This window comes from Bombus bifarius, unplaced genomic scaffold (assembly GCF_011952205.1).
Source record: "Bombus bifarius isolate JDL3187 unplaced genomic scaffold, Bbif_JDL3187 scf7180000008240, whole genome shotgun sequence".
Classification (NCBI taxonomy): Eukaryota; Metazoa; Arthropoda; class Insecta; order Hymenoptera; family Apidae; genus Bombus; species Bombus bifarius.
Window position 1 is genome coordinate 309,824 of NW_022884534.1, and position 11,104 is coordinate 320,927.

General features: G+C 34.8%; 1 protein-coding gene and 1 long non-coding RNA gene across 2 annotated transcripts; one reads left to right on the forward strand and one right to left on the reverse strand.

The window, feature by feature from the left end:
- Nucleotides 1-2,583: 2,583 nt before the first annotated feature.
- Nucleotides 2,584-4,864, forward strand: LOC117211662. The gene is made up of 3 exons (XR_004488291.1): nucleotides 2,584-2,792; nucleotides 4,552-4,675; nucleotides 4,784-4,864. It is a non-coding gene; the product is annotated as an uncharacterized LOC117211662 (long non-coding RNA).
- Nucleotides 3,895-9,907, reverse strand: LOC117211648 (pro-resilin-like). Its single transcript, XM_033455772.1, has 3 exons — nucleotides 9,691-9,907; nucleotides 5,967-6,028; nucleotides 3,895-5,610 (listed from the first exon to the last, which is right to left on the reverse strand). The coding sequence occupies exons 1-3, from the start codon at nucleotides 9,703-9,705 to the stop codon at nucleotides 3,999-4,001; spliced, it is 1,689 nt and encodes a 562-aa protein (XP_033311663.1). The 5' UTR covers nucleotides 9,706-9,907; the 3' UTR covers nucleotides 3,895-3,998.
- Nucleotides 9,908-11,104: the final 1,197 nt, after the last annotated feature.

Below are 11,104 nucleotides of genomic sequence, written 5' to 3' on the forward strand. Positions count from 1 at the left end.
GAAGCTTTTCGAGTATGCTGCTAGGATATATACACAGCACCCACTACCGGATCCGGCACTTTCACCGTTCGTGGAAACCAACGACACATTGATCGAAGCTCTTCTTCCAACTCGTCTTGCGGTCATTATATGATAATTGCATTTACTCGCATCTGCCTCACGTTGGGATGCTTCCACCTGTAGAATGTTTGAAAGCGGTTTCCTATATCTTCACACAAGAGACCTGCAAGCGTGCGCGAGAAAAAGTATGTATCGTGAATTAAAATTACCGTGAGACTGCGATGAAGAAAGTAAAGGAGCGACGTTCGCTATTAAGGTCAAGACGTAATGAGGAAAACAGAAGGTTGTGCTTTTCATGATTGATTTCCGGCATTTTTCAACCCTCTATAGAATGACGTAATTTATAAGTTATGTATCCTACATACAGTAACGAACATATAAATGGAGAAAGTTTTCATACCAAATTGGACTTAATTTGGCTTGTAATTATTATTCGAAATGAAAAGTTGAAAGCTATTATGTATTTATAGCGCTTCAAAAGTACCAGGAATGTAATCTTAAGGAAGTAAAATCTATAAAGGAAAACCTGAAATATCTTTTATTTTTCTCATAAGAGAAAATATAAAGATAAGTCTTTCAATAATACAATTCCTATTTATGATGTTGCCGCTGTATCTATTTTTAAATCTCCTTTTGTTTATTTGCTATTGTACTAAGAAGATATTTTCTTTACTGGTATAAAGGATACATAATACAAGAAGAAGAAAACGATACTTTGTATATAAGAGTTGATAATTAAAAGAAATTAAGGATGAGGGGGAATATATCATAGATTATCTTGGATATATAGAAAAAATGGTATTAAAAGATCATATCAAAGTGCTATTAATCATGTTATATTAAAAAATCATATTAAATGTAGAAAAATCATATGAAAGTGAATATTGATAAACGAACTGTGTAAATTTTTGCTCACCACTTTTTGATCATCATTAGATCAAATTGAGTCAACTGATCGAATGATCCATCGAAAAAAGCGTTTTTCATAATGAGCAGCTCTTACAATTAATCCTTGTTCATTTTCTTGCTGAAACTTTCTTCTCATTACGCTATGTCCCACGACTGACCGATTAAGCGTTGATATATCTCAAATGTCGTGGAACGTCTCGCCTTCCTCGATCAATCGTTTTCTTCATCAATGGGTACGATCTGATTTATACTATGCTTTCAATCATAAACATATAGGCATTTATATGGGGTGAACTATCTAACTCTTATATTAACCCTATTAACTCAAGAAAGTGAATAATCTTATAATACTTAAATTGGGTATAAAAAGTATATTCTACTTTTCAATGTCTAGTATAATGTAAGAATCTTAAATTCTAACGTGATGTGTCAGATCTTGCATAAATATCTGCATAGTCATTGTTTACAACGATGCTTGTTCCAATGAAATCTTCACAATAATGCTTCGTGAGCGATCGTATCGTATTAAATCTGTTTTAACATTCTAATATGTTTTCTTAGTGACAACATGACCGATAAAACTTGTTCTTCAGTTTCGAAAGTCGTTTCCCTTTATATTTTCATCTTAAAGTTTCGGGAATGATTGGCCAGTCATACCATTTCCGGCGTCTTCTCATCTTCTCCGCTGTCTTCCTCGTCTTTTTCACTCTTCTCATCCTACAAGAGTTGTCACGCGCACGGGAACTGGAGAAAGTAAAGGTCGTGAGCGATGAATCGCGACCCTGAGGACCCTGAGATGTGCCGGTTCCCTTGAATCTCATCTTATCCTTAGAAAGCATCTTTCATCTCTCTTCTTGTCGGATCTTCCTCTTGTTTCGTAGAAACTAAGCGCTTTCATCTGCCGGGAATTAATCTCTAACTGTGTGGACACGGTTCTTCTGTGTTTGCGACCTAATGCCTGCGCTTGGGAATCGAGAAGATCTTCGCACTTTTACTTACAGGATGGGCCAATAAAAATTACTATCTTCATAATCGTAGTATAAATAAGAAATAAGAAGTATTTTCTCGAATAATAGAATGATTATTAAAGATTATTTTAATAAAATTTCTACAAACTTGGATGATAAAATAATAATGTTTTGTTAGAATAGGAGGAGAAGAGCTTTCATATTGCGTTAATAATTTCTGTTTGTAGAAGACGCTAAATCATGTTTATTTGCAAAGTTTTTCTGTTTATGAGAAGTTGTAATCAAACAAATTTATCTCGAGTGTTTTAAATGAAATCATATAACTTTACAAGTATCTGAAATGTTGTTAAAACGAAAATCTTGTATATTATATCTTATACGTGTATCTAATCTAATAACAATTTAGATTATCTCAAACGAATAAAATAATTAATTAAAATAAAAAGTGAACAAGTGTAGTAGATTAGATAAATCATACACCGACTGCTGCTATTATCGCCTTAAATTTATAAAAAAGATTTATGTATTCCGATTTATCGCACGAGTAAAAGCTATATACTGTAAAAGTATTTTTAAACAAACATTATCTGTGTTTAATAATGATAAATAGAAATGATTACGATAAACTTCATATGACAATCGAAATTTGTAGTTGTTTGCAATTGCAGTTGGAGTTAAATGTTTCTATAGATGTGGCAGTTACGATTTTAGTCAGTTTTAACCCACTTTCATCCAGTATGAATTTTCTGTAGCTTCTCTTGTCAAACAGAGAAATTTATTTCGTGTTACGTCCATTCGTTGGGAGCCGCACATTGTTCTACCAGGAATTGAGAAGCTTCGAGTCATTAATTACTCGTAAACAAATAATTCCTTTGCGTAGAAACGCTTGTTTAAAGGCGAAAATCCATTAAACAAACTAATAAAATACACCTTACTCATAAAAGTGGATACTACAAGTTAATTCTACATTTCTAATATTTTCAATTACTAGTTCCTTTAGGATTCGAATATTTCTCCATTTATTCATATTAAAATATAACATAAAATTTATAAATATTCTAATTGGAATATTCACATATTATATTTTACGTGAAACTAAAAGAATTCGTAAATTAAAAAAAATGTACTTTATTACGGTAACATACACAAACATTGTACAAAAATATCTATATCTACATATACTTCCGTGAGGAATCGTTATTTACAAGTAAACAAAGAAAATAATTATATTCGATTTGTCATACATGGCTTGTTCAAGCACGTATGACGATTCTTACTCTACTATGTAACGCGGAATCGTATAAAATTTCCTATTTTGACTACCGGTTCCTTTAAGATGCATGGCAGAATTTATTTTAAAGACTTTACATTTTTGCTAATCGACAGTAGGTTCTGTTGTACACGAATATTAATGTTAATTTCCCAATAGTAATGTCCCTAATTTAAGATTTAATCAGAAACATAATTGAACAGAAAATCTCAATCAGAACAACAAACAGAATACAAATGATAAGATCTCTTGATAATAATCTCCCGAAACAAATATTCAAAAGAAAAAAATAATTAATTAAACATTTCACCTAGAAAAAAAGGTAGAATACGAGTAATAATCTCGCAGCAAAATAATTTCTCGATATTTCTCCAAAAAAGAGAAAGATATTATTGTTCTTCTATTCTAAAATCATTAGACATCAATAACTTCAAAATTTTCTATTATAAAATTATTCATTAACGTGACATTCTTTCGCTGCCAAGAATAAAGTCTCCTATTTTCCACGGTACTTTCACGTGATTTTACATGGTTTACATGGCTTCCTACAGACATAAAATAAGAAAATCTGGACTCCGTTACCGTAATCGCAAACAACAGCGGAGTCCTCGTTTTTTCTCCGAAAGGCGAAAGAGAACAAAAAGAACGCAAGGATGGCGACTTTCGCGATTCGCGAACCTTTGACCCCCGCTCTCAGGCTACAGCTATACTAGCAAAAAATGTGAACAACGATGAACGATTTTATCGTCGAGATGAGTAAAGATCGAACGAAGAATCTCATGGCAGAAGTTTTACTTGTATCCATGGTGTTCGTCGTGGTGAGGTTCAGTCTGTACCCAAACTTTCTCCCAAACGGGCTTCCATATCTTTTTCCACGCTGGTACCTGTACGTCCTTCCACACTGGCACCCATTTGCTCTTCCACTCATCCTTCCATACCTGCTTCTTCTGTGTTACCCAAATTTGCTTCTTCTCAGGTACCCAGACCTGAACCGATTCCTCTTTCCAAACCAATTTCTTGTCGCTAACCCAAACCTGTTTCTTTTCAGTTTTCCAGATCTGTTTCCATTCAGCTTTCCACTCTAGTTTCTTCTCACTAACCCAGACTTGCTTCTTCTCTGTCCTCCAGATCTTTTTCCATATAGGTTTCCAAATCAGTTTCTTCTTCCAAAGATCATGACTGGTATACTGCCAACCATGATGATCCTTACCAACATATTGCTCACCAGGAATACCTATTTTAATCCACTCAGGAACCCAGACCTTCTTCCAGTCAGGTACCTGAACCTCTTTCCATATAGGTACCTGTACTTCTTTCCAAACTGGCTTCCAAACTTTTTTCCAGGCTGGTACTTGGACCTCTTTCCACGCTGGCACTTGGATCTCCTTCCAAATAGGTTTCTGGACTTTCTTCCAAACTGGTACCTTAACTTCTTTCCACGCTGGAACCTGAACTTCCTTCCAAACAGGTACTTGAACTTTTTTCCATTCTTGTTTCCAGATTAATTTCTGTTCTGTTTTCCAGATCTGCTTCCATTCTGCTTTCCACGTTAATTTCTTCTCCCATTTTCCTTGAGGTTGAGCTGGTGGCCCATAGGATTGCGCTGGTGGTCCATAGGATTGCGCTGGTGGTCCATAAGATTGCGCTGGTGGTCCATAAGATTGTGCTGGGGGGCCATAAGATTGTGCTGGAGCACCATAGGAAGTTGATAATCCCCCACTACCACCACCGCCATGGTGGTCTCCTCCTCCTCCTCCTTCTCCTCCATGGTGGTCTCCTCCTCCTCCTCCATGGTGGTCTCCTCCTCCTCCTCCTCCTCCTCCTCCATGGTGATCTCCTCCAAATGAACCTTGGTCGCCTCCAAAGGATCCATGACCACCTCCAAACGATCCATGGTCACCTCCAAAAGATCCATGACCGCCTCCATTTCCATGATCATCACCAAAGGATCCACCGCTGCTATATCCTTGATCGCCTCCAAAAGAACCGTGATCAACACCGTGATCGGATGGAGCACCATAGGAAGAGGATGGGCCTGCTGGAGCGCCATAACTGGATGATGGTGCACCATAAGAAGAGGATGGGCCTGCTGGAACGCCATAACTGGACGATGGTGCACCGTAAGAAGAGGATGGACCTGATGGAACACCATAACTGGACGATGGTGCACCGTAAGAAGAGGATGGACCTGATGGAGCACCATAACTGGATGATGGTGCGTTGTAGGAAGAGGATGGTCCTGATGGAGCACCGTAAGAAGAGGAAGGTGCACCATAGGAGGAAGATGGTGGTGGTGGAGCACCGTAAGAATCAGATGGTGCGTTGTAGGAGCTTCCTACATTTGGAACTCCATAAGAAGTCGCAGGTGGGCCATATTGGCTTGGAGGTGGGCTTAGAGGTGCTCTGAAATTTGTAATTATTTTTTTCTATATTAAAATATTTGTTTTGTATAATATTATTATTATTACTATATACAATATAATACAAAATACTTAATCGCATGTGTTTATACAAATTCATATTTTTATGAACGTAGTTAAAAAAATAAGATCTAAGCAAAAATCTATTTTATCCTCTAAATATTATAACGAATACTTTTGGTTTTTTATATATTTTTACGTATTTAAATTTCCCATAAATGTATAAATATCCGCTAACTATTCACTATTAATTAAATACGATTTTTTAATTCATACATCTATTGTTACAAATTTCACAGCTATTTATTTCGCCAATTAATTACAAAGTCATCTACTCACTCTTTCTTGGTCCTTATCGGGTCCCCAAGAGCAGAGACGAAAAGGAAGCAACACAGGAATAACTGCAAAGATTATTTTTTAATTACCAATTATTTAAGAATTATTACTTCCTTTCACATCTATAATTTATTCATTTATTTCACATCTTTATTTATTATCAGGCATACGAGATAGGCAAGTATACAAACAATAAAGAAGGAGTAAAATATATAATATTTACGGAAATGTAAATGAAATCGAGTCGGTATCATCTATCGAAAGAAAATACACTCATCGTCTAAGCAAAGATGCAAATGAACCAATCATGGTACGTTAGTCATCTAGGTGACTCTAGTGACTGTATAATACATAATTATACTAGGTATATACCTAGTAACACAGTAACAACCTCTAAATATTCAAGCAACTGCAGATACAATCTACTGTGTTTTAACTGAAACAGTACCTCGTACACGAGCATTATACTTATAATTACAGGCTGATTTCAATCTATATTCCGCTCGACCTTCACGCGCTATCTCTCTTTACATCTTGACCATCGATCACGCGAGCGTTCAAGTACCTCTTATACTTTATTCCATACGCTAAAATTGAAATTTGAAAAGAGGAGAAGAATTTTAATAGAGATATCTTTGTAGAGGTGTAGTGCTCGTTGTTAGTGAAATTAATTGAACTGTTTCTTGATTATGAATCCATTCAGAATTAACAATTGATGAAGTAGTAATTAATTCTAATCAAATCGATATTGATTCCAACAAATGTGAATTAAATATGACGTAAATTTAAACATAAAAAGAAGAACAAAATTTAAAATTTTCATTGTTCGGTATCACATACAGTTATCAAAGATACAATTTTTTTTAATGTGAACTGTGTCTGTATAGTATCAACCTCTGACAAAGCTAATTGCAATTGCAAAATAATTTGTCTTTCATATTTCTCCCAGAACAATAGAAGTTACATTCAAAAGCTTCACCTTTAATAACAAAAATTTTGCAACACTTGCAACTTCATCCCAATAATATACTTCTCTTTTCTTTTTAGATTAAAAATAACGATAAAAACAAAACTCAAAGACCAAAAGAGAAGAGTAATTTTCAACAAGAAAAACAGTTCATGGAGAAGATCGATAACCACTTTTTCTGCAAACGTCCTTAAAAAGTTACGAATGATATATCTTGTAGGATGGTTTACAATCGTCTCTCTCAAAAATGAAAGTGACCGCGTGCAAACTAACGAACGGACATAAACAAGACCAGGAATGGGGTCAACGGTGGCCCCCTTTTTCCTCTTCTTTTTCCCCTTTACCAACGTGGAAACAGGAGCTTGATCGTGAAACTCGTAGCTGTTCATTAACGCCAGGAAGACCGACGGGAAAGTGGGCCTCTCAGTTTCGTTTCTCGCTCCGAAACGTGTTTGCTTTTTATTTTGGTCGGCAGCCATTTTGGTGAACCGGCTTACCACTGGCCTTCCTGTTACGTTGATTACCGTAAGCCACAGTTGCTTTGTCAAGATCAATACCCGGACCGATCCAGGAGAGTAATAACCCGAAGATTATTCGATTAATACAATTTTTCAATTTTTAATTTTTTTAGGGAATGAAATTTTCAGTCTTTGATTAAAAAATACACCGTTGTCAATGACATTTTAAGATTAAAAGTCTTTTAAAGAATTATGATATTGTTACAGGCTTTTAAGTCTCAGATTAAAAAATATGCTATTATAGACGATATCTTTTAATAAGAAAATATTCTGAGAACATTACCACGACACTAGAATTTAAAATCAGAGATTAGCAAATAAGCTATTGTCAAGAGTGTTTAAAAAAGATTATCACTATGCTATTATAGGTAATAGTTTCAGAATAAACTAACAATTTTAGAGACAAATTTTAATCATATTAACTTGTGTCAAAGTTGATGGTCTGTTAATTGATTGAATAAATGATAATGTCGATAATCCAAATTTATGAAAGTATTGGGAAAGTTGTTGGAAATGACATTAACCTAACGATAGAAAGGCAAAAGTGTGACATCTCGGCATATTCTTTCACATATAGATACATTAAAGATAAACCGCTGAACAATCACTAAGAATTGATGTGAAGAGCTTACAAATTTCAAGGAATGATGTTTGAGAAAAGAAATGTTGTAGAAATGAATAATTTAATGGAATTGGAATTTTTTTACGGAAACAGATTTCCGTAACTGGGTTAAATGTGGAAGGTAAACGAGTTTCTGATATCTTTGGTACAATTTTACGAAAGATGATCATTCGAGGCACGAGCACAACGGTCGACTTTCCATTCTGCACAACGTGAAGCGACGAGAATACTTACTTAGGATAGCTCCTAGAAAATAGCATCGACGTACTGAATTCGGTGACTCGAACGGAATGTTAACTTCACCAACTATTCGTGAACGAAACTATATAGTTTGGTTTTCATCAATATTTCAAACTGTAACCTTACTCGCAGAGAAGATAAACGAGGGAGATTTTCAAGAAATTCCTCAGATCAGTAGTATAACACGAAGAAGGAAACGGAACCTGCTAATAAAATATTCATTCAGAATTGCAATTTGAACTTTTCGAGAAGTTCTTCAATCTAGTAGTGTGACATCAAAATGATACCTACTGATTTACAATTCATGATTTCTGGAATTTTCAGATTCAAAAATCAAGGAATTCAGAAATTTTTGATGAGCAAAATTTTCATGTTTTAGTATAGACAAGTTCAATATTCCTAACAAGATAATTCAACCTTATCTTCAAAGAACCAAGAATCACTATATAACCACGAAGACCAATCGTTATAATGCTATGATACATTGAGATACGTGATACCAAGATTCACTGTCACCCTGACTTATAAAACCAACCTACTATTCTACTTGATATCTCGAGGAACAAAACTCTATTAACACGCCCACTGTGGATCGCAATGATTGAATTTCATTAACTACAATGTTATATACTACCAGTGAAAAATGATACAAGTGTTTCTTCTTCCAACAAGATAAATACAAGAAGCATACATATAAGCATAGAATACATATAACGAAATAGTATATTAATATTAGGTTGTCCGAAAAGTTTTTTTCGTTTCATAAAGTGATAATAGATGAACAACAATTTCTGTTTTATATTATTTTATTGAATTAGGTATGATAAATTTCATTATATTTCTATTATTATGTTCGTGCATAATTCAATAAACTAATATAAAACAAAAAGCATTGTGCTTCTATTATTTCCTTATAAAATGAAAGAAACATTTCGGATAACCTAATATTTAAAATCATACAAATTTCTCTACTAAAGAAATTATTAACTTTACCAATCTCTCGAATTAAAGATTTTGTCACTTGTACCACTTTTTTCTTGAACTACTCGAACAGTTCCCATATAACACTTGTCTGTATGTTACAAAACTTCGCGTGAATTACTATTCTTTATAACAATTATTTATCTTTTTCCACAATTTTGTGATTTCTTGCGTTCCACGTTTAATTCGGTATCCTATCCGTACGATCCAATGGTTCGCATAGTTCGCAGTGAACGTGTTAATTCACCAAAGCTCGGTTCCAATAACTCTCTCATCACTCCTCCGCGAGTATCGTTAAAAGATATCACATTTCTTTTGTTCCACAGATACACTTGTACTACACGAATCCGTGCCACGAAACAATAGTGACAAAGATGATGACAAAAATTGGACACTGACCAGGCTAGACCGCATCTTCACAAGTTTGAGGGGTGTCGTTCACCGCGCGATGACGAGGAAAAAACGGCAAAGGCTGCCGCCTTTATTATTATTATATATTTTTTTTTTTTTTGGTTACGGTTCGTCACTCCTCTGACGAATTCCTCGTGGCTACGGTGCCTTTTATAGCGAATGTTTCCTCCGCCTAGACGGCTAGTCGCCCTAAGCATAGAGATATTTCGAGGAGGGGTATATCCATGAGTGCATCCGCAACGCTATACGGGGGTCTCTGTGGCGCTTACATCCTCAACTCACCTCTGGAGGGGATCTACAACGCGTTATGATCATCGTCGAAGGTAAAAGGGGCATTTGGGTGCCATCACCGTACCAGACGCGAAACGTGGATTTTTTTCAGAACGTTGTGCTACTCGTCCTACTCGTTTAAACAGGTGAACACTTTCGAGTCAGGTTGCTGGCTAAAAGCTCTAACATTTTAAAACATGTTAGTAGGATTTTAAGTAAAAATTTAACTATAAAGATTGGAACATCTTATTAGCATATAGAGAGAGAAGATAATAAGTCCTATTTTTAAGTAGATTCACGCCTTTTCAAATACTTCAAGATTATGTAACATTTTCATGTCTAATCAAATCTTGATCAAGTAAATTCGAATCCCTTGCAAATACATACTTTAACCAGAAATTGAAACTGCAACAAAATTGTAGTGTACATTGTACATAATATAGCTTTCTTTTTTTTTTGCCAAGTTCTCATTTTCAAAAATAAGAAAATAAAACCTTGGTATATCTTCCCAGAAAAAATTTTTGGCAAACTTCGAATTCATTCTTATTAGAACTCATCTTGTAGATGTAAATTAAGGAAATGATGCAGCAGCATGAAAAATCTACATCTGTCTACACTCTACGCATAGAAGATCAATTAACATTGTAGAATTGACTCATTAAAGATAAGCCAGTCTCTTGAATCCTGGTATCCGAGTATATACAAGAAAGAACATTGTACGGTTGCGTATTTGTTTGCTTTCACTGCTAAAACAGTTAAAGCGTTTTATGCAATCGTCTATACCCGCTGGATCTCCGACTCGCATGTAATCCCAGGAAAGCGCTGAACGTTACAAAACGGCAACCAATTGGTATTTTCCAATGTCATAATTTCTATTAATCATTCGATTGTAGCCTCCTTGAAAGTCAGATATACCATACTTAATATGCATGTAATATAATTTTAAGTATAATTGATTACAATGGGATGAATTATTTAATGTTGGGTTGTTTTGAAAGTTCGTAAAGCTTCTGGAAATGTATATTATATCGTGTTGTATATTTGACTGGAATAACAATCCGAAAAAGAACTTTTTATTATGAATCTTTGACAAATAATAAAATAGCTTGTAAAAATTATTTCGGAAAATTAG